This window comes from Candidozyma auris, chromosome 6 (assembly GCF_003013715.1).
Source record: "Candidozyma auris chromosome 6, complete sequence".
Classification (NCBI taxonomy): Eukaryota; Fungi; Ascomycota; class Pichiomycetes; order Serinales; family Metschnikowiaceae; genus Candidozyma; species Candidozyma auris.
The window spans coordinates 268,192-290,578 of record NC_072817.1 but is presented as its reverse complement, the minus strand read 5'-3'; the positions used below and the strand labels follow the sequence as shown (position 1 = coordinate 290,578).

General features: G+C 46.4%; 11 protein-coding genes across 11 annotated transcripts; 6 read left to right on the top strand and 5 right to left on the bottom strand. All coding sequences in view use genetic code 12, as the record gives it.

The window, feature by feature from the left end:
• Nucleotides 1–65: 65 nt before the first annotated feature.
• CJI96_0004819 (ribonuclease III) lies at nucleotides 66–1,574 on the bottom strand (the record flags this gene model as incomplete). The annotated part of the gene is made up of 1 exon (XM_029033897.2): nucleotides 66–1,574. The coding sequence occupies one exon, from the start codon at nucleotides 1,572–1,574 to the stop codon at nucleotides 66–68; it is 1,509 nt and encodes a 502-aa protein (XP_028891460.2).
• Nucleotides 1,575–2,244: 670 nt separating this feature from the next.
• On the top strand, nucleotides 2,245–3,027 carry CJI96_0004818 (mitochondrial 54S ribosomal protein uL10m; the record flags this gene model as incomplete). The annotated part of the gene is made up of 1 exon (XM_029033896.2): nucleotides 2,245–3,027. One exon carries the CDS (start codon nucleotides 2,245–2,247, stop codon nucleotides 3,025–3,027), a length of 783 nt encoding a protein of 260 aa, XP_028891459.2.
• A 287-nt stretch (nucleotides 3,028–3,314) lies between these two features.
• CJI96_0004817 (tRNA (guanine46-N7)-methyltransferase) lies at nucleotides 3,315–4,283 on the top strand (the record flags this gene model as incomplete). The annotated part of the gene is made up of 1 exon (XM_029033895.2): nucleotides 3,315–4,283. One exon carries the CDS (start codon nucleotides 3,315–3,317, stop codon nucleotides 4,281–4,283), a length of 969 nt encoding a protein of 322 aa, XP_028891458.2.
• A 183-nt stretch (nucleotides 4,284–4,466) lies between these two features.
• On the bottom strand, nucleotides 4,467–5,402 carry CJI96_0004816 (reticulon family protein; the record flags this gene model as incomplete). Its single annotated transcript, XM_029033894.2, has 1 exon — nucleotides 4,467–5,402. One exon carries the CDS (start codon nucleotides 5,400–5,402, stop codon nucleotides 4,467–4,469), a length of 936 nt encoding a protein of 311 aa, XP_028891457.2.
• Nucleotides 5,403–6,387: 985 nt separating this feature from the next.
• CJI96_0004815 (uncharacterized protein) lies at nucleotides 6,388–7,503 on the bottom strand (the record flags this gene model as incomplete). Its single annotated transcript, XM_029033893.2, has 1 exon — nucleotides 6,388–7,503. The coding sequence occupies one exon, from the start codon at nucleotides 7,501–7,503 to the stop codon at nucleotides 6,388–6,390; it is 1,116 nt and encodes a 371-aa protein (XP_028891456.2).
• Nucleotides 7,504–7,660: 157 nt separating this feature from the next.
• Nucleotides 7,661–10,663, bottom strand: CJI96_0004814 (tethering complex subunit PEP5; the record flags this gene model as incomplete). Its single annotated transcript, XM_029033892.2, has 1 exon — nucleotides 7,661–10,663. The coding sequence occupies one exon, from the start codon at nucleotides 10,661–10,663 to the stop codon at nucleotides 7,661–7,663; it is 3,003 nt and encodes a 1,000-aa protein (XP_028891455.2).
• A 1,001-nt stretch (nucleotides 10,664–11,664) lies between these two features.
• CJI96_0004813 (uncharacterized protein) lies at nucleotides 11,665–13,872 on the top strand (the record flags this gene model as incomplete). The annotated part of the gene is made up of 1 exon (XM_029033891.2): nucleotides 11,665–13,872. One exon carries the CDS (start codon nucleotides 11,665–11,667, stop codon nucleotides 13,870–13,872), a length of 2,208 nt encoding a protein of 735 aa, XP_028891454.2.
• A 204-nt stretch (nucleotides 13,873–14,076) lies between these two features.
• Nucleotides 14,077–14,433, top strand: CJI96_0004812 (LYR motif-containing protein; the record flags this gene model as incomplete). The annotated part of the gene is made up of 1 exon (XM_029033890.1): nucleotides 14,077–14,433. The coding sequence occupies one exon, from the start codon at nucleotides 14,077–14,079 to the stop codon at nucleotides 14,431–14,433; it is 357 nt and encodes a 118-aa protein (XP_028891453.1).
• A 458-nt stretch (nucleotides 14,434–14,891) lies between these two features.
• Nucleotides 14,892–15,521, top strand: CJI96_0004811 (tRNA 2'-phosphotransferase; the record flags this gene model as incomplete). Its single annotated transcript, XM_029033889.1, has 1 exon — nucleotides 14,892–15,521. The coding sequence occupies one exon, from the start codon at nucleotides 14,892–14,894 to the stop codon at nucleotides 15,519–15,521; it is 630 nt and encodes a 209-aa protein (XP_028891452.1).
• Nucleotides 15,522–17,456: 1,935 nt separating this feature from the next.
• On the bottom strand, nucleotides 17,457–17,801 carry CJI96_0004810 (uncharacterized protein; the record flags this gene model as incomplete). The annotated part of the gene is made up of 1 exon (XM_029033888.2): nucleotides 17,457–17,801. One exon carries the CDS (start codon nucleotides 17,799–17,801, stop codon nucleotides 17,457–17,459), a length of 345 nt encoding a protein of 114 aa, XP_028891451.2.
• Nucleotides 17,802–19,728: 1,927 nt separating this feature from the next.
• Nucleotides 19,729–22,350, top strand: CJI96_0004809 (uncharacterized protein; the record flags this gene model as incomplete). Its single annotated transcript, XM_029033887.2, has 1 exon — nucleotides 19,729–22,350. One exon carries the CDS (start codon nucleotides 19,729–19,731, stop codon nucleotides 22,348–22,350), a length of 2,622 nt encoding a protein of 873 aa, XP_028891450.2.
• Nucleotides 22,351–22,387: the final 37 nt, after the last annotated feature.

Here is a 22,387-nt window from a genome sequence, read left to right as displayed (position 1 = left end):
ATAGACCACCCCCTTTGATTATCTGCAAGAAGACCGAAGATAGTAATGCGATCACTTCGAACGCATCAATCCAACCATCGTAGGAATTCGTCAATCTTGTCTTTGTTCTGTAGAACAACGACAGCCGCACGGTGCTCGGCATTTTTCTTAGATACATCGTGAGCTATGGCTATGGTGTGGTCCTTCACTTTGAATTCTGCCTTGTATAGGTTACCTTCTGACGTTGTGGTATAAGTGGGAGCGATGCCCACTGCTTTGCCGAAGTACGCATAGGCTTCGTTCTTTGCAAACTTATTGGACTTGATCGAATCTGTAGCAAGAAGTGGGAAGTCAGAGAAGGTATCTTTAAAGGATCCCTTGCTCACAGTGATAGAACGGTCAGTTTCTGCCCGCTTACGGCTGTACTTCTCCATGAGTGGTTTGTTTTTGAGAGCAGCCATTGCAGCACGAAGACCCGCATCTCGGAAGTTAGGCGCCTCACCTTCACCCATGATATCCAGCCCCATGACACAGTGCACCGTAAACTTTGTGTTTTCACCGCTGACGTCACCATTATTACCATTATTAACAGGAACGTATTGTGGATGCATGGATGCAGAACCCACCATGGCATAGAGCTCAGCCTTAGCGTTTCTGTTGATAGGCTGGGTTTTTTCTAGTTCCTTGCCCATTTTGCGGAGTTTTTTATCCATGAGGCTTGAAAGCCAGTCTTGAACTTCTTTGAGATCGAAGCCACGCTCTATAGCGAGAGCACCAAGATATGCTTCAAAGATATCGGCGTAAACTTTCTGTTTGCCAACACGAAGATGCTCTTCGTCTATATTACAGCGCAAAAGGCGATGAAAGTTGAATGCCTGGGAGAACTCTGCCAAAGTCTTGTTACAAACAAGCGTGGCTCTCATCTGAGAGAGCTGGCCTTCTTTTGCGTAAGGAAATCTCTCATACAATATCTTCGTCACCATTGTATTTAGCACAGAGTCACCCAAGAACTCCAAACGCTCATTGTGCTGGCTGACAATCTCTTTCTCGTCCAAATATGTTTTGTTGGCAGACATTGACTTATGCTGGAAAACACGAGCCTGAAGCTGAGGATCCTCGATTTTGGGTAAAGTCAAAGAAAGCGTGGGATTATCTTCATGCTTAGAAACAGAGCTTCCCAAGGGTGTCTCAAGGGTCAACGACGCAGTTCGTTCTGTGGGCGGCTGTATACTCTCTTCCAAGATTTCATTAAAGATAGGTATCTTCTTCTTCTTGTAATTGGTCTTGAGGGCTGCAACCATTCTCACTAGCTTATTGCCCTTGGCCTCACACCTGGTGAAATCGTCTAGTTCAGCTTTTTTGGATATCTCATCCAAGTCTTCAAGAGTGGGAGCCTCTTCGACAACCAAGTGGATGTACTTTTGGAGCATCCTCCCGCAGTGCTCAAGCTTATTGATCTGAGCATATCCAAAGGTCGACTCATTGTGGTTGTCCTCCCTGGTTGTAGGCGACCCTTTTCGCTTCTTTACTTGAGGTTCATTCAGAGCAGCGTCAACCAAGCTGCCCAAGAATTCCTTGAAATTCGCCTCAGACATGGAAGGTGTTGCAATGCACGACGGGATGAGCTGTAGTTGATATGCGCATCTATGTCGGAAATTGCAAAGTCGATATTCTTCGTGTATACTTTCTCGGCGGGACCAAGGCATAGAGAACTAAAAGTACGGTAAGAAATAAAATGAAACGTATGGGCGCTTGATCCCGAATTTAAGCTAAATCATGAGGGGTTAGGCAATTGATGATTTTGACAGCGAGTTGAGAGGAGTCTGCATAACTCAGGTAGATAGAGTGTACGAGAAAGATTATCCGGGGATTTTATACCCACAGATGTAGTTCAAGTAGAGAGCGAATATTGATGGGACTCAGTTGCATGAAGCTGTGTCATAGACAAATTCAAGCGTTTATATTTCTTTGGCTTTTCTGTGAGGGACGGGCAGAGAGCGCTTATACCAATTTCACAAAGTGCCCGAGAACGTGAGAGTTATGGAGACGCCCATTGACACAAAAAACTGGAGAGTATGGAAATTTCGACCAAAAATCAAAAAAGAAAAAGGGTAAAAAAAAAAAAAAAAGAAAGAACTGACTCCCGACCAAATTTGAAAAGAGTCTCACCTACCACTTCTAAGTCGTGCCCCCACTAAAAAAGAGTGAGATGAAAATCTAGGATACCTGAAACCTTTGATCTTCAACTAGGACTATCGGATTCAAATGAGGCTTGCTTCGCTCTCTTTTGTGGGGAGCCTTCGTCTGGCCATTCCTAAGCTTTCAGCGCCATTGTGCCTGAGACTTCCTTTTGCATACAAGTCCTTGTCCACATCCACAAGACTTCTCCAAGCAACTGCCCAAGCCAAGGTGGATCCAAATGAGGCCCTTCTTCAAAGGAAAACTACCAAACATCCACTTTCGAGAAAAACCTTTTTGATCGACTACTACAAATACTTGAACGACAACAATCAAATTGTTCTCTACGTGCATCACAATAACTTGGTGAAAAATGATACCGTCAAGGTGAGATCGGAATTGAAAAAGTTGGGAGTGACTATGACATACTTGAGAAATTCTCTTTACAACGTCTACCTTCGGTCTGCTCACGAGGAAGACCCTGCTTTGCACAAGAACACGTTGAAAAACAAAAATGTCAAGCACCCATTGGCACCACTCTTGAGCGGCCCCACTGCCATCATCACCATTAAGGAGTGTAATCCACCGGTAGTTGAAAGTGTGGTCAAGCTTTTGAAGGCTCAAAACGAAAAGCTCTTCCTTCTTGGTGCCAGGATTGAGCTGAACATTTACAATGTGGCCGAGGTGGACCAGTTTAAGCTGTTACCTTCGAAGGAGCAGTTACAGGGCCAGCTTGCTGGTGTATTGACCATTTTGGGTGGTGCTGGTCTTGTGAGGACATTGGAGTCTGCTGGAACTCACTTGTACTTGACCTTGGACCAGAGAAGGAAGGATATTGATCCCGAGGAGAAGAAAGAGAAGGAGGAGTAGAATATCTTGCATTGTAAATAGGCTTTAAGCAAGGCGACACTAAGGTGATTAGAAGTGTAAATAAACTTCACAGTAGTTTGGCTTGCGAGCACAAAAGTAACATCATTGTAAATCTATGCCTCCACTAATGAGATTTTGCAGCCGCAACTAGTTATACAAAATAGACATACTTCGAGTAAATCAACTTAAACAACCTTCATTGAAGCAACTCATCCTGATATCGGATTCTATCACCTTTTTCTTTTTTTTTTCCCTTCATATCTCCCTGGCACTACTCTACGTTAGAGATGCTCATCAGACAAAGTGCCGGATTCCTGAAAAAGCATATCACCACCAACTTGTTCACCAATATGTCCAACGAAGCTGAAATATCAGAAAAAGAGAGAAATGCTTTAATACGAGAGCAGCAAGAGGCAGAATCGAAGAAGAGAGCGTACAGAGAGAAGAAGCAAGAGGTGAGAGAGATGGCCAAGCAGAAAAACCAGGTCAAGTTCAACAACCAGAGCCTGCCGGACTACGACGTAGCCGAGATGCCTAGAAAGAGATTTTATAGGCAACGAGCACACTCGAATCCGTTTTCGGACCACTCCTTGGAGTACCCGCTGGACCCAGACAGTATGGACTGGAGTAAGTTGTATCCACACTTCTATGATGAGGAGACCCAGAAGATGAGGAAGCAGGTGGAGATCGCCGACATTGGCTGTGGCTACGGTGGTCTTCTTATAACGCTAGCAAAAGAATATCCCGAAGTATTGAGTTTGGGCATGGAGATCAGAGTCCAAGTGACACAGTACGTTGAAGACAGAATAATAGCATTGAGAGAGAATCATCAGGATACAAATGAGTATCAGAACTGTGCCGTGTTGAGGGGAAACGCAATGAAGTTCATTCCCAATTTTTTTCACAAGGGCCAATTGCTGAAGATGTTTTTCTGTTTCCCAGACCCACACTTCAAGCAAAGAAAGCACAAGGCCAGGATCATCACAAATACCCTTCTAACAGAGTACGCCTATGTCTTGAGAGAAGGGGGCATTGTGTACATGATCACAGACGTTAAGGATTTGCACGAATGGATGGTGAAGCATTTGGAGGAGCACCCAATGTTCGAGAGAAAATCAAAGGAGTGGGAAGATCAGGATAAGTGTGTGGAGTTGATGTATAACTCAACTGAGGAGGGACAGAAAGTGGCAAGGAACAAAGGAGACAAGTTTGTGGCGTGTTTTGAGCGCTTGCCTACACCACAAGACTGTGATTGAGAGTATAACGCTGAATCTACATGGACAAGTGATTGCTAAAGGGCGATGCCATCGCTGAGGGATGGTATCGCCAGCAAGTCATAAATAAACTAAATGAGGAGCCAACATGCACATAATAAAAAAAATACAGTACAAAAACATGATCGGCAAGTAGGCAGGCAAGCAAGCACCAGATAGCGCTATTTACAAGGCGGTAGCCTTTTCGGCGCCAGTGTTGGAAGCAGGCTCGACGTCCTCAGCGACAACACCGGTTGGAGCGGCAGATGGCACCGAGGGGAAAGAAGAGCCGGTAGCGTGGGCAGTAGGAGCGGCAGAGCCAGCACCGTCAAGAGGCTTCTCGACGGCCACAGGGTCGGCCTTGGAGCCGGTGGCATACGAGGTGTCCTTAGAAGCGTTCACAGTCGAGCCTGCTGTTCTGGTAGGGAACTTGGAAGAGATGAAGTCACCCACGGGCCCGGTCTTCTTGGCCAACGTGTTCAAGTGAGGAGCCACCGACTTGTGGGCCTGGGAAGTCAATTCACTAGTCTTCTGCTTCAAGAGCTTGGTGTAGTGGGCCACCAAGGCGTCTATCTGGTCCTTGTTTCTGATGTAGAAAGGAGGCCAGGAGAAGGCGACCAAAACGCCAACGAAGGCCAAAGTGTACAAGCTCAAGAAGGAGGTGATGAAGTACAATATGTACGACACTCCGGCGGCCTTCAAGGTCAACTCGATATCCTGAGCATACACAATTCTCTGCACCTTGGCCTCGAAACAGGTGGCAAACTTGCCCACGGCAGGCAACACGGACTCATTGATGATCTTGGAGTAGGAGGGAGCATGGGCGGTGTATTTGGTGACAAAGCCCTGGCCGGTGACCAACTTGCCCACGTATTCAGCAGCAGCAGAAACCAAAAGACCAAGGTACAACAAGTAGAACACGTGGCTGATGACATTGACCTTGAGCAAGATAAGGCCAGCGACAATGCCACCGAAGATCTTGCCCGTAAGCACCGGGTCCTGCCAAGTGAGCACGTAGCAGGGAGACAAGGAGCCAGAGGAAGAAGAAGAAGGAGTAGTTTTGGCTGGCTGAGATTTGGCAGGGGCGCTGTTGAAATCAAAGGACTCTTCTGGAGCGGACATGGCAAAAAGTTGGAGGTTGAAGGGTTGGCGAGAAGAAGAACAGGTGGAAGGGAGTAGGTGAAAAAGAGCGAGGGAGATCGAGGGAGAACAGGGTCGAGGGAAATGTGGCAAGTCTCAGGCAGGACCCTCAGCGAGAGATGCGATAAGGGAGAAGGGACGGGAACAAAGGGGTGTTTTTAGGAATTGATGGATAAAATGAATATCGGAGGCGACTTTTTGTTCAATTGAGTGGATTTGGGTGCTCAATTCATGGCAGTTGTTGAAAAGGAAGTTCTTTTGTGACTATGGCCCGGTTGCAAAATGGCCCCTCGGCACCTTTTTTCTGGAGTCACAAGACACTGGGCCCACTGGCCACAGGCGCTGGCGCTAGTTGCTGGCGCGAGTGGGCGGTTATCGAAGTTGCTTGCTGGAGGCAGAAAAAGAAGAAGGATAAGAAGAATGTCGGTTGCGGTCATGATTACGGGTTGCAACGAGGGTGATGTAAAAAAAAATTTGCTTTTTCAAATTTAGGTTGAGGGAATAGTCACTGGAGAGCTTCTTCGTGCTTTTCGGTAGTTCCACAGAAATGGCTGCAAAATGCGACCGGCACAAGCAGCAAGCGAGATCACGAGAAGAGGTGGACTTCGACAAGAGGTTGACTACTATAAAACTTCGACTGAATGTAGAAGAGGTTAACTGAAGGTAGGTTAATTGCTGGACTATACATCTTAGGCTCGAAGACAATGATGTTTTTAGTCCTTTGCTTCGAAGTGCCATTGTGGGCCTCGCTGATCGCAAGGAGGCTGCTTGTGTCGTTCTATTGTTTCAAAGGAGACGACTCCACATGGTGGCACCACCATCCCTAGGTCTTGTCCGAAGTCCTTGAACTCGCTCGGAACACTGAATCCCCTAGGAAAGTAAATTCAGTAAGAGGATGTTGCACGCTGATGAAGTAGACCATCCTTCCCTCGCACGTCTGGTGCTGTCACACCTCCAATTACAAGTCCTAGGTTTGTCCTCCATCAAGACACCTTTCAGTGGCTAACACGGACGCCCCGTACTCTCGCTCAATGACTGCCCACAGCAGCGTAGTACTACCACTGGCCATGTGCTGATTCCACTCTGTAGTCAACATCAACACCAGAACACAAACTAAGTGAATAATCTCTTCGATGTCACTTTCTCTTAGCATCCCTACCACTTGTTTCGCCTTCGCCAATCGAATGCGTACTGTACTAAACATTTCCAAGATCCTGCTCGCCTTCTCTCGTTGCCAACGACACTTTTCAATGTACCTCTTGTATCCGTAGTCCAATTCGTGGCCACCTAAAAAAGAATCCCAACCCTCTGCATACTCAGCAAGCTGGTCGGAAAAAATAGCCATTGCTTTTTGCTGGGATGCTATGGCTGCCTCGAGCTGCTCTATCTGGACTGCAGGTCCCTTCAAACCGACATTCTCTTTGGCCACGGGTGCCAGACTAATGAGACGCTGGAAGCGGCTTGACGACACCAGCCTTTGCTCCTTAGAATTCGAACTTGGAGCATTTCCACTAGGACGCAGTTTACCTGCTTTGGTGGTGGTGATCCTCACATCGCAAGCGCTCTTTAAAGGACTCTCCCATGGATCCTTCCCAATGGGTTTCTTATCTCGTTCATACTTCGGGTCCATCATCTGGGTGAACTTGATCATCGCCAAGCCGGCCTCGTACCTTTCTATGCTGGCCTGCTTCCTGCTGGCTCCATGAGCAGCCCGAGCCATCGAAAGTATGCCCTTACCGAACTCCCCCACTATGGCTGCAAACTCATTTTCGGCCTCCGTAGTATGCGTCGAGCCACCTTCCATCATACGCTTGTAAATTCTATTCACAGCATCGTAGATACCGTCATTACAGAGCATCACTCGATTGAGCGCCAGACAAACCTTGAGGTTGCGTTCAGAGTCATGAAACCTCCATGAAATCACAAGAGCTTCCTTGAGCTTGTTGGTGAATAATTCAACATCGGCGTGAAAGGTGGGAGTAGACAGAGTATCAGCAGTTTGTAGACGCTCCAAGAGGTAGACATTTTTCGCTTGTACTTCACAAAATTTTCGTGAGGCTTCTTCGAACAGCAAATTCGACATCTTGAAGTGGTGGCCTCAAGAATTGCCTGTTCTACTTGCTCGTGATACCGTGAGGTTTTGCCGTGTTTCATCCTTGTTTTATGTTATAGAGGGCCCAGCCCTTAGTGTAAAACATTTTTTCGCAGCCATAGTTGCGACTGCGACTCACTATCTGGAGCTATTCCATAGCGCCCTTTCCTATGTAGTCACAAATCACCTTAAATTTGTCATTTGATTCATCGAGTTGTTGCTTAAAGATTTCAGTTTCTTCCTTGACCCGAAGTTGTCTTTCACGAGCTAGTTCCAGAGAGCTGATTTCGTTGACACAGAGTGGACACTTCGGATCGTTGTTTCCATTGTCGGTGGTCTCTGGAATGTAGATGTTCTCGTTCAAGCACCGTTGATGATAGGCATGTTTGCACTTGAAGTAGATCACTGGGAATTCGAGGCGCAACTCACAGCCGTTGCACTTGGAATTTTTCACCACCATTGCATCTGTAGTGAGCTCTGTCAAAGCGAGGCTATTCATAGTGGACTCGTGTTCGTAGGAGTCAATCAACTTGTCATTGTTCTTGATTTGCTTCTGCGTTTGCTCAAAGTGATCAATGAGATAATCTCTGACCATCCCGACAGTCGCATGGGGATTTCCACTGAGAGCTTTGATTGTTTCCAAAGGTGAAAGGAGACGATGATGCTTGATTCTTTCAAGAAGAAAGAGAAACTCCTTGTTAGAGACAAGCTTGATACCTTCGTTAGACGCACCTAAATAATTGATCATAAGCTTGTACAACTTCGGTTTACGTTCACCGTACTTCCGCACAATATTAAGACACCCCTGGACATCATCTAGCATTTGACAAGATTGAAAGCTCGCTTCTTCAAAGTTCTCAGTGAGCTCGTTGATGACAGTTTCACCTTCTGTGAAGTTATACATGTACGATATCACCAAGGCCTTGGATTTATCAATGAGATCACCATTATTCATCAACAACTCCTTGGCTTTCGCTTTCCAGCTCCCAGCGTCCGCCGAGTCTTTTGATGACATAGAGAGGTAAATTTCAAACAAAGTAACAAGCAAATCCTTCTTGTCATTCACATTACCTTGATATTTGTCGAACGTTTCGAGACATGCTTCAAGAAATACAACAAACTCACGCTCATGACCAATGAAACAGTGAAACACAAGACTGGGTCTTGGCGGTTGGTATGTTGGCTCATCATTGCCAGGTTCACTAACACTGCCATTGCCAGTACTTGTGCCCGAAAGATACCTAATGAAGGCTTCATACGAGGAGATCTTTGGTTTTGGCTCTTCATTCTGGGCATCAGGTTGTACTCTTTCAGAGTTTTCAAAGACATCATGTCTTTTGTCTGGCTTGTACTGTCCAGTAAAAACGTTAATGAGAAGCTCTGTAGTCTCCATTGGCTTATTCTGAAGAAGAGTCTGCAGAAAGTCAATGAGGATACGAAGTATCTCGTCAATCGGGAGAGTTCGGATGTAGTTGATGCACTCATCATATTGGTTGAGCTCGTTCAAGTGAATATCAACAATTGTGTATGGCCTGTTGAGTTTAAGTAAGAGCCGAGTGACTTGACTATAGTAGCCACACTCCTTGAAGAGGTTGATGAAAAGTGCATAATTGAGTTTGTCATAGTCAAGTCTTGACTCACTTTGAGTCGTGCCATCAACATCCATTTCTTTGATAAAGCTATCGATTTCCTTCACCATATCAAGTTTGCAATAACAGCACAATAATAGCGTTACATGATCGCTGTCGGCGAGATTTAACTTGTGCAACTCGGCCAAAAACTTGGTCATGTTCCGAACGTTGGAAACCTGCTTAAAATCCATCAAGACCTTCACGATAAAATCGTCTAGGTTATCATCGTCGGTGGCGTCAACTTTTATCTTGTCCCCTTTTTTGAACAACGGAAGACACAGCATGTACTTTTCTATGGCACCGTCGTAGTCACCTTTCTTGTAAAGAAAGTCACCATATAATCTGTTAATGCGCAAGTTAGTTTGGTCATCTAAGTTATTTTGATGCGCAAGATTGAGGGCTATACCGAATAATTCTCTTTGTATGATGGTCTCCAATTGTTGGTTGATGGCTTTTTCGTGAAGCTTGTACAAGACACCGTCCGTTGAAAGCAAAAACACATTATTATCATTATTTGATGAGAAAACATGAGATATCGTCAGGTTTGGTATAGTTAAGCTGAAGGAGATATGCATATTCTTCAAATCCAAAATTAATAGACGAGTCAACGTCTTGTTTGTAGACTGATTGTTGTCCTCAGATGAAGCTTCCTCAATTGGACATACAATCAATAGATAGTCCTTGAAAAGACGAAGAATCTTTCTTTTAGGTACATTGAAGTTGATGACACTGGATCTACTCACATGATTGTAGTACTTGAGGGCTTCTGAGTTTCCTGTTATCAACTTCAGTGTGCGATACTCCAAATCTGAACAGCCAAGGTCGGCTCCTTCGCTCTTAGACAAAACACGATGGGGCTTCCCCTGATTCCTTCCAGTTGTTAAAAGGGTGAGCACTTGCAGGATGGTTGTAACATAGATGATCTCCTCGAATCTGTTGAAGAAGACGCCAGTGATGGGGTCATTACTCTCATAAATCACCCTCTGTTTCGCTCCTCTGTCTCGAAGCATATCTCCTCGAACAAGGATGATCTTACCGTTTGTGTAGCCCAAAGCTAAACATGTCAAGGTATCGTTAAATGCAAAGCACGAAATTGGGTAAGAATTGTCCCCTTCGAGAACCTGAACCTGAGTAACAAACTTGTGTTTCATTGCATCGTCGTCATTGACTGTGCTTCCGCTCAATTGAGTGATTTTATGAAGGTCCCATACTTTAATGATAGCAGGCAGGCCCTGGGACTCAGCTAGCGTGACCAACAAGTTCAGATTGAGCAAGGGCTTCATAAATGTGATTTTGTAGTCCAAATTGTAAGCGCAGAACAGCATGACCAGCTCCAACAGCAGTTTGTCTAAGAGTCTGATGTAAGCATTTTGGTAGGCGAACACGATATAGGACAGTGTGGCAGTGATGGAAGAGAGTGACGGGTCGGAAAAAAGCGGAAACTCCAGTTGGTAGTTTGGATCTCGGATAGGAAGAAAGTCAAAGAGCTGAAACTGGCGCCATGTAGACGGTAGAGACATTTGGAGGGACAAAGAGTATGTGGACTAACGTGAGTGAGTTGAATATCATGCACATTAGTCGCTCACAGGCAGCAGTAGTGGGAGAGGCACTTTAAAGGAGCATGTCACCTAGTCAGAGGAATAGAAGGCAAGGAAGAGCAAGAGCAAATCTAGTGTCTTTTTAATAATCCACTTTATGTATCTTTTTTTGTTCACTGTGTTGAGCAAGGACTCAATTGAGTACTCTCTTGATTACTCTTTTGTGGCTGCGAATGGGTGCAAAATGTGAATTGGACAGGCTACAAACCTCTTATGAAATAAGAGAGCAAACCGACAGATTTGAGCTGATAGAGAAATGCAGCCAAAGTAGACGTCCAGACAACAGTTGGAATCTACTCTTGGTCACTCAGAAGAATAGTGATGTACGAACGTATTTCTTACACTTGAGAATGACGCCAATCGTATCTAATTGTTAAACTTGATGATTTGAGCGAAATTTCTGTTAGGTAAAGGCAACAATTATGTAAATGTGATGCTTTGGTACTTCAGGTGATATCTAGATTTCAATTTCTAAGGATTCAGTCGTTGCCTCTCTACCTAACGGGAAGGGAACAGCACCGACCAATTTATAGCACTGCTAGTCATTATTCAACACATTGTAGCTATTCAAAGCTCAGATGGAGGATGTTTGTTGACGTTCAATCCAATCTACTTTAACTCCAGTAGACACGAGAATGGCTGCAAAGTATGCATGGACGCATCCACCAACACTCTGGCACAACAGAGGCAAGCATAGAAAAAGATTCTATTTGAAGGGATTCCGGATAGCGAGAACACTCTGAAAACCATCCGAATTCATCAAAATCCTTCAAATTATCATTGCTCGTTAACCCTCTACTGCTCTTCAGAACCTCTATCTCCTGCATCTGTACCACCAGCTACCTCTTCTCAGCTCCATCGCAGATTTTTCCCTGCACTCCAACTTTCCAGCCTTCACTCTTTCACCACCACAGTAAACCGGGATGCTTCCGAAATTGAACGACCCCTTTTCGCTCGTTGAGCTACCTCGAATTGCGGATGTGCCTGTCGAAAAGCGTGTGGTTCTTCCCCACAGCCAGAAAGGGCTAACTTTTCAGGAAACTGATGTGATCCATCTAGGCATGTCTAAACTGATCATCTCGAGCTATGTGTTGAAACCCACCCCTAAGCTCGTCTGGTCGTTCCCGTTGTCGTCAAGCACTATAGTTGACTGCATGGATGTGAAGGACGACTGGTATGTCGTGGGTTTAAGTGAGCGCAGAAAGCAGTATGTGAAGATAGTGAAGAGATGCGGCACTGAAGTGTCTATCACGGCCGAATTCCCGCTTGAAGTTGCTGCAGTGGGCGTCATGTTTGGCACTGACTCGTCTATTTATGTGCTTTTGAGAGATGGCTCTGTCAGTCACCTAGAGTATACAGAAATGAAGACTGAGTCGGGCTCTGAGAATATCACCTTGGCTGTGGCTTCTACTTTGCCCAGCTTGCCACCACTCCCAAGATCCTCAACACATACTGTTGTATACCATACTTTTATGTCCGTGCACACTTTCCAGCACAAAAATCCCCTTTTATTCTACATTTCCCGCTTAAACGAACTGTCGTCATACACTTGCAGACTTATTGGCATTGATGGAAGTAAAACATTTGAAATCTACAATGTCACATTCAAAAGCCACAGTTTCCACAATTGTCTCTTTGCCATTTCAGCCGGTGTCTTGTACACCTTCAACAAGTCTTCGAAAGAGGTGTCTTCGGCCTCGCTCATGAAGCCACAGTCAACATTGAAAAGCATCTCTTTGGAGCCTCTTTTTGCAAATGATGATGCTCAAGAATATGGCTTTTTCTCTCCAGCTCCAGAAAGATTGCTCCTTTCAAATCAATCAAAATTATATTTGGTCAATTACAAGTTCAGCTCCTTGCTTGATCTGTTCCAGCATAACACCAACATCAAATTATACCTCAACTTTGCATTGCCAACGAAAGGCGACTCCGAAATCACCAGCTCGACTTATGCGTTATACTTGGGCTTCAACGAAAAAAGAAAGACCAGCAAAATCAACTACATCCAGGTTGAACTTGGCAAAAACACTTTGAGAGAGTGCCTCGGAAAGTCACTTAAGACACAGGAGGAGAAGGAGAAGCCATTGAAAGCTTTTCCTTCACTTCTGACGCAAAACTTGATGAGGGACAACTCTATTGGAGCCAAAGAATTGAATGTATTCCTCAACAAGTTAAAAGAAGCAAAATCGGATACCGCAAACTTCAATAAAGCCATCATCGAGTTTTTCAAAGGCCAAGGTTACGACGACACTAAATCATACACGCATGCCATCACAGACAGAGTTGTGGATGCCGCTTTAATTGAACAAATTCTTTCCCTTATTTTCACTGTCGATTCGAAGGATTCCACAGTTCAAATTTTGCAGGATGACTTCCTACCAGAAACCGCTGTTGAGTATCTTCTAAGCCATCCTCTCTTCACCTCAAAATATGCCAATGGTCTTCTCTTACTCCTCAGTCAGCTCAATGAACCGAATTTGCTCAAGACAGCTATTGAGAAGTGCTCTGCACTTTCTATTGATGATCTTGCCAGTGAACTCAATAACTTGACTGAATTGGCTGACGAGTTAGATAAGGATCCTGAGAGCGCCAAGCTGACACAGTTGGTGTTCATGTTCTTGAGAGCAACGATCGACAGACTTGTGAGCAATTTTTCGTTACAGCAAATCACAAAGAAGCTACTGGAAATCTTGACTGCTGAGTACGATGAATACAGCAAAAAGTTGGAGCGTATGCTTGGAGTCTTCATCAACTTGAACACAAAAAATTCGTGGGATTTAGTCCAAGCAGTCATCGACGCCGGTGGGCTTTTCAACTGGTCCATTCCCGTCATCGAGAAGTTGAGCCAGGTGATCGCTTCCAAGGTGGATGCTCTCGGAGCTAACAGCTACAATTTGACTCTCACAAACCAAGCTTTGCAAGTCGAAGGGACTAAAAAACAGAACAAGAAGAAGACAGCAAACAAGGCTGTTGTTGTTGATAGTATTCATGAAATTGGCACACAGAGAGAAGAGCTTGATGCTCTCTTGACGATGGCAAATGGCACCACGAATCTGAAGTTGCGTGTGAACGAGGGAATCGAGTTGGCCAAGCGCATACCAGCCTACTCGAGAGAGAAGTTGGTCTTGTAATGAATAATGCATCTATAAATAGAAGAGGTTCTATCCACCCCAATTGAATGAAGCAATAGAGAAGCTCGATGTAAAAGATCTTGCGACACTGACACTGGTAAAACCGACATAGTTTTTTGAAGGTATTTCCTGCATACGTTGGCCCCATCAGTGAAGCACAATTCCAACCACTCGTATTTAAGACAAACCTCATCACCAGCATTAATGACCAAGGCCGCCTTGCAGGCATACCGTGCCGCTCTCAGGGCCACCAGAGTGGCGTTCAACGGTGACGAGAAAATCTTGAGGGCGCTGAGAATGAAAATTAGAGAAGGCTTCGACAAGAAGCGCACACTTGCCAACCAAGAGGAAGTTGACAAGGCCATCACTGACTTGAACGAGGTGGCCAAGTTCCTTGTCAAGAACATCGTGCAAGCTGAAAAACAGGAAGGCGACCGCTACTTCTTGAAGTTTCACAAGGGCACCGAGTTGGGTGACAACGCCACGATCAAGCAGAACAACAAGAAGAACATGGGCTCTCTCGCTGGCGCCAAAGTGAGAAGATGCAGCGATAACAAATAGACTACATCTCTGTATATAGTAAGGTTCAATGGGTGATAGGGTCACACTGACGAAGTTGTAGGATGTTGGCCATTGCAGCTGAAAGTGATATGTTCTAAGGGCGGAGTGGAGATGAGATTCTGGGGACGTGTGGCTGATTATTTTGCCTTCAAGCTCTGGCTTTCGAGCTTCGACTTTATTGTGCTCTTGATTATTTTACTTTTTGACTCTGGCGTCCTACTACAGTTTCTTAACATACCTTGTAAGTATCCACACTACCCTACACACATTCAGCATAAACAAGGAAGACAAAATACATATGGGGATTTAAGTCTCATTATAAGTTGTCGTTCAGCGTTAACTATTACAGATTTCACTCATGTACCCTCCATTTTCTCCTTCCTCCTCACATCGCTCTATGACTCTTTGGCTGCGAAAATGCGAACTTCGAACTCATCAGCTACATCGCACCAACTACAATGGCTCCACGGCACGTTCAGATCTCCAAGGCTTTGCTGTACCTTCTTCGACACGGTGCAGTCAAGGAGAACCTCCCCATTGATAGCCGAGGTTTCGTAGAGCTTTCAGCCATTCTCAAGCATCCCAGGATCAAAACTCACCGAGCTTCTGCAGAAGAGATTAAAACCATTGTGGCCGAAAACGACAAGAAGCGATTCACTTTGGAGACTCGAGAAGATGGGAAGACGTATATTTGCGCCAATCAGGGACATTCTCTTGGCCTCGTGACTGAGGAAAACATGGAGCCATTGCCATACGAAGAGATGCCTGGAAACGTGTACCATGGCACATTTGCCAACAAGCTAGACGCCATCTACACACGCGGAGGTCTCTGTAAAATGCTGAGAAACCATATCCACTTCACATCAGACGCTGAGTGGAGCCATCTGGGGATCCGCAAGAGCTGCAATGTGTTGATCTACTTAGACTTGGACAAGTGCAAAGAGACAGGGCTAGTTTTTTACAAGTCTGCAAACGGGGTTATCCTCACAAGGGGAAACGACGAGGGGATAGTGCCTGTGGGGTGTTTTCGAGAGGTGAAGACACTTCGAGGCACGTTGGCCGAGGAGAAGTCGGCGCAAGAGCAGTAGAGGCAGTGAAAGGCTTGTGATGGAGGAGAAGCTTTTAGTGGCGAAGAAGGGGTTCTGGAAACAACTTTACTGCTGACAATGGAAAGATAAGCGAACCGTCTCAAGTGGACTCCAGATATCGGGACAGGAGCAGAGGCATGATCCAGAACCACTACGCAAGAGATATGACCAACATCCACCTTAGTCCGTCTACAGACAGCTGCATTGCCACAAGTGGGCCGAAGGATCCGCAAAGAATAAGCTGGCCCCGTGGAGAGCCCACAGGAAAGTGTGGCAAAAAGCGTTAACGCTCTGATCTGGATTAGGCTTTGCATAAGAGATCGCAGCCACGATGATGCCCCGGTTATCGAAGGGATGGATGTGTGTGTACCTGGAGCAAGATAGACTGCAGACGTCCAGACGAACGGCCCAGACAAACCGACAGAAACAATACGTGCCGTGCCTTTACGGGTTTTCAAAGATTGAAAGTCAGGCACCGCCGAGGCCGACCACTGCCAGGTCTTTTTATTTTTTTTTTTTTTTTTTTTTTTTTTTAATTTTCCAGCCTGGGGATCTGAGGACATTTTGCAACCATTCATTCGCGCAAGATGGTCCTGAGATACCCCAACAGTGTCTCACGAGCAGACCTACCATAATGCATCGGTAAACCTTGCATGGTGACCCCGGGTGGCCCCTGGCCATCAAGGAAGGCCACAAAACAAAGTGTCAAGCTCATTGACAAAAAGAAAAAAAACAAAACAAAAGAAAAGAAATGAACGAAACCCCTCCAACAAAGGTTCTGGCGGGTGTCTGGGTCCCACCTTAGCTCCATTATCCAGGGGGATCCCCAGGCTTCCGCAGGACCCGCAACGGCAGTGGCAGGCGCAGACAGACAATTGCGAAAGAACCTGGTGAAGCTTACGCAGAGTCAAGTGCACGAAGAAATGAATCAGCATAATGGAGAGTCAAACAGACTTTTTTCCAGCAAATTCTACAGATTTCATCAAACAGTCCATCTCGGCAACACCGACAGCATCACTTCCGTGGCCTCCGCCGCGTTGCCTGCCTGAGCTCGGTAGACCCTTTTTTTTCGCAGCAATTCGCTCGCCCTACGCCAGGTTTTTTCAGTTTTAGAACGCTGCAACCGCAGCGATTTCATGCGACGGGTGCGCTGCGGGCCTGCCGCATCGAGCGAAAATGACCCAACCTATGGCTGGAATGGGCCTGTTTTTTTTTTCTCCAGCCTTCAGCCTCCAGCCTCAAGGCGGCGCCGGCAAAAGCGAGCATTGCAAGCAGAAACCGTATGGCGCAAAGTGGGTACCTGGAGAAATGTATTCGGCGGTTGCGGAACTGGCCTGCTGGGTTGGGCTGGGCTGGGCTGGGCCTTAACCCAAAGTTTGCCTGCCCTGTGCGGTTTCTTGAGTGTGTACTCAGTGTTCTTTCTCTTTTCACTGGACCCATTCAGGTTTTTTTTGTGCGTGGTGCAGTGCAAGGTGGTGCGCCCGGGAGGAGGTCTAGATTGGTACCTGTCGGGGGCAAGTGAAAGCATCGAGAGACGCCTTATAAGACGCAGAGATGCTGTTTTTGAGACTCTTGTTGATTTGTTATTTGACACTTTGACGTTTGCACCGTTTACGAGTTTTACTGTGGTTTCAAGCTTCAGCTTACGTTAGCATATACTCCTTCAAGCTTCACCTTCAAACGTGATACCGGTGGATATTTACAGCCCGTTGAGACGCCCAAGAATACTTACAAGGACAACTGAGTTGAGAAACGATTACGGATTCTTCTAAAGTCTCGACTACAGAGTTACACAGTGTTACGACCACAGAATACAGAGGTATCAAAAGACTGGACTACACGCTCTTTTGATTAGTGTTCAGATTTTTTTTTTTTTTTATTGGTCGCTCCGTTCATTGTTGCACACATTTGCAACCAACCGCGGCCCAAGTAACGCTACACCATAATCACATCGGAGGCAGATACCCTTAGCGTTTCCCCCCTTCTTCCCTCCACCTTAATATCCACAATTTCCACAATTACCTCGCCACTTTCCGAAAGCTTCAACCATTTCACAATGAACAACGTGAAGCTTCGAACGCACTCACATTTGCCTTTCTCGTCGCAGTCCGACACAAGAATATGCCAGTGGTACTGCTGTGACTGTGGCCAGGCGTACGGCGTGCTACGGCTGGAGCCTTCTGGCGAGGGCAAGCCCAACGAGGTGTTGGGGTACTTTGAAAACCATCCTGTTGTGGTGGAGCCTGCCTCGAGATTTACCTGTCTGCGATGCCGCCACATGATGTGCCCATACTGCTTGAAGTTGCGGTATTCTGACTTGTCTCCCAGGAGCTAGTTAGAGGCTCGAGACTGTAGATGAAGATTTATTTACCATTGTCTTGCTTTTGGATCAGCACCGTCTGTCTTGCCTTATAATCATGGTTTGTTTTCTTTTTCGTGAAGCATTGGCACCAATTGCTTTGACTGGTGACCGGTCGACGTGGTGCGCTGCGTGGCTGAAGACCTTTACGCCCTGAAATGCCCCTTTTATAGATATTACTGTATGGTCTGTCGAAGAGGCGCCGCTGTATCTGGATACGGCTGCCTCTGGCTGACAATGAATGGCCTTTTTAAGTAACAGTGTAGAATGCCGGCTGAAAATCGCAGAGTTAGACGAAGCGGCTGACAAGTTAGCGGGCGCCCACTTGCAGAGCTCATCGCATAGGCCAAGTGCCGAATAAGGCCGAACTTATAGAAATCAAGCAGGTCTGAGGAATTTAAACAGAGGACGAAAAAATCTAAGTGAAAACAGCCCGAACCAGTGTATATGAAGTAGTTGCCTGGGACTCACAGCATCGCAATTTTCACATTGTCCTGCTACGCTTACGCTACGCAGACCAGCGGCAGACACTATAATGACAGGCGAAGCGGCCGATGCCTGTCAAAAGCCACACACTGAGTTCATGGGGGAGGGCGTGATTTGTTGGGGGTTCCCCTTCTCTGGCTGGCATCCCCGAGGATTTGGCAACTGGACACAAACCGGACACAAAAACGATCTGGAGATGCTACTGTTGAGTGGTCCCAGCTTTAACGACATGAGTAAGTCTATGCTGTAAAGCAGTACCGAAATTGATGACATCAGCGATTTCCACGGGGTGTAGCTCAAGTATTTGATGAGATGTCTTTTTCTGACGTAGCATTTGATGGAACAGGTAGCATTTGATGAAACTCTGGGGTGCTCCACAAGACTGTGATGCGAGCAGGGGGGATTGCAACCAGTGTCCAGACAGTGACACCACCTACCGGGCACAACTACCGGGCACAATTACCCAATCGACTGAAAAAATTTTGGCTGGAGACATCGACACTGTCTAGAAAAATAGCCCACGTCAAAGTTTAGGTGTCATGTGGATTGTTCATGAGTCCCATGGAAGTGACTTGAGATGCGGAAGATAGTGGGGCACCCCGAGGGCATATCACAGACGATGACCGTGTAAAGAACAAAAAAAAGAAGACAGAAAAAAGAAAAAAATAAAGCTCCTTAAACACTCTCCTCAAGTCCCAAAACCCATATTAGTGACAATCCCTCGTCTCTCCTCGATGCTTATGGCTATTCCAATGCCGATAGAGCGCACATCTTGGTGACAGATGAAGCATGTTTCAGAAGCCATCACGTTTCAAAACACCCCTCCAGCTTGCCCGTTTTCCAGAAAACACCCGCCAGCGGATTTCCGTCCACATGGTTCCCCTTATTCCTTGCTTCCCCGTTTTCTCTCTTGCATTGCCCGTCTCTGCCTTGATGCCCTTTCCTTGGCCCATTTGCACTCATTCACATGGCGGCCCGCGGGCGACCACCACTAACAGCGAGGGACCTTCTGGCTGCAAAACACCACGACTAACCACAAAACAAAAAAAAACTCAAACACATATTATAATTCACGAAACTGTCTCTTCATAATGGCTTCGTCAACCTCTGTCATTATCTCGTCTCCCTCTCCCTGGAGGGTGCTTCTTTGTCTCCCCTCCCGGCGCCAGACTGCCTTTTTCCCCAATCTGGTGCTTCTCGCAAGACATGTGAGAGACTCACCTGGAGGTGAGGTCGCGCTGCGTGCAGGCCGGGGCTCTACCCGACTCTCATACCTGGGCATCAATAAAAACTGGGGTTCCTGCCGTGGTGACATCTCGAAATCGCTAACTTTCATCAAAAACCCAAATTCCTTCCACCGGCATGCGTATTGTACCGCAGCACAAGCACCAGAAACTCATTTTGCAGTGCTACCCGCCGGGCAAAATCCCCGACAAGAAACCCAACCCGCTGGAGCTCAGCTACCTCCTCTACTATGCGCTGACAAGAAGAATCAAGTTGGTCAAGGTGGTGGACTTTTTGGCGGCCAAGACGAAAAGAGACGTCAAAGGCGGCAAAACTGGCAATCTTCAGGTCACCTTGGGGATCATCCTGGCGTTAATTGAGAAATGTAACGATAACTTGAACGCTTTTGCTGCCCAGGTGGTGTCGATTTTGTCCTCCATTCTCTCCGTCAAGGAGTTACCTCTTTGCAAGTCGCTCGTGTCGACCTATGGCGTGTTGTGCAGCAAGTTGGACGGCGGCTTGTTTACAGGTGACAAGCTGTTCGTGGAGAGCTTCACCCAGTTCACCGAACACTTCATCAACACGGGGGTCTCGCAGCTGAACGGCTCCCCCACCAATAAGCTGGAGTGGCGACTCGTGGCGCTCTCTACGTCCAAACACGTGTTCAACTGCTTGGGCTTCAACTCCCGCTTGTCCCAGAAGTTCATTTCGTTGTGTGTTCCTTTGTTGGCGCAGACGGTGCTCCTGAACCCGTCGCAGTCGAACTTGTTGACTCGCTTGAACAGCAACTTGAACGTGGATGGTGACGAGAAGTTCCACATCTTGAACAGAGTCGTGACAGCAAGAACGGCCCAGCAGGCGAAGGCCATCGAGGAGCGCTTGGAAAGTGACTCTGTTTCCGATGAAGATCTCAACGAGGAGGCCTTGGCTGGCTTGAGAGTGCTTTTCAACACGTCGTTGTCCACGCAGATCTCGGAGGCTACAAATACCGTGGTGGAGTTCAACTTCAAGAACTCCTCGCAAACCGAGGTAGACGACTGGGGCACCACTTTCTTGGAGATGTGTGCGTCGTGGATCCCAGTTCAGTTGCGTTTCATTGCCTTGCTGACACTCTTGCATCGTTTGAGTGCATTGTCCGAGAAGACTGACTCCAACACTAAGAACTATAACGTGTTGGTGCACACCGCCAAGTCGGTACTTGGTCTCGTTTCTTCCAACTTCAACATGATCGGGCTTTCCATTTCCGATGTGATTCAGCAGTTGCTCACTTTGCAAACAAACTTGTACTTACTGTTGGCAGACTACTTGTCGTCTGACCAGGTGAAGCAGTTGAGCAAGATCTACAGTGAGTGTGTGTGCAACCTTTCTAGTCACATTTACTACTACGATCAGGTGCAAGACTCTATCGAGGGCATCCTCATGCAAGTTGACTCTGTCATGCTCCACGTTGAGTCCAGCAAAATCAACAGAGTTCACGATTTGGTTGCTGTCTTGCTCGACAACATCTCCAAGGTGATGAACTTGTTGACTCGCAAGTCTAGTTCCATCACGAGAAATGAAGCAACATTGGAGAACTGGGACTTAGGTTTGCAATTGCTCACATTGGAGAAAAGCTACGAAGATTTTGCCCTGGAGGCATCTGCTGAACAAAAATCCTCTCTTGAATCGAAGTTCTTGCAGGTGTTCAGTGAGTTTTTGAAGATTGAATTCTTGAAGGAGGGTGCTAAAGACTCTCCTAGAGCATCTTCTCCAAAGGCCGGTTACACTGAGGAAAATGTCCTGACAGAAGGTCCCGAGCGTTTCCTTACTCCAGATTACAACGAGTACATCAGTCACCCACAGAACTTCCTTAACAACATACTTGTTCATTCGAACGAGTACCTTTCGGCCCCAAGTAGTCCATCTGTGACCAAGTCGCTCTTGAAGACTTTACAAACTTTGCTTTCTGTCACTGGGATCAACTTTGTGCACAATTTCATCCCCATGTTTCTGCACTGGCAGCTCCTTGGAGGTGCTGCATCTCCTGTTGAGATAGAGAAGGACAAGTTTGCGTACCTGTTGTTGAAGTCCCTGGTGGAAGTCCTCAATGAGAAGTATGCCACTCAGTTGAAACGTGACATCACCAAGCTGACGTTGTGGGAGGCAATCACTCAGGATTTGGATGAAAGGAGAGCTAGCGTCTCTGATGATTCTATTCTGGGAAGCTTGACGAACAGAGTCAGTCAACAAATGATTTATGATTTCTTTGAGACTACACCATTAAGCGAATACATCAATCCACAAAAGTCGGTATCACTTGACTTGAGCCAAATCCACCATTCTCATGATGGGCGTGATAATAAGTTGGCCAAGACTGACAACAACTCAGACCACTTTCAAGATTCTCGTGACAGACATGGTAGCAGTGCCACCAATACCAACGGCCATGCCCACGGGCTTGGGTCTGCCAATGATATCTCGTCCATCCATTCTGGCCTTGCCCAGAGTCCAACCAAGATAAATGGCACCGTTGACACACAGACATCGCTCAATTCAAATAATCTGTACAATTTGCAGCAGACGAACTACAGATATTCGTTGCTTCCGAAAGTTTCTGAACTCAAGAACACTGTCTCTGGGCAAGTTCCAGACGCTCGGTTTCTGTTCCAACAAGACAGTAGTACACCCAGATCAGTACTTAACAAGCATAGCGCATCGAAGGATATGAATACGATCCTCCGGTCGCTTTCAACCGAAGAGGACAATGATATTGTTGTCTGAGAGAATATGGATTAGAGAATCGATTATGATCAAAAGT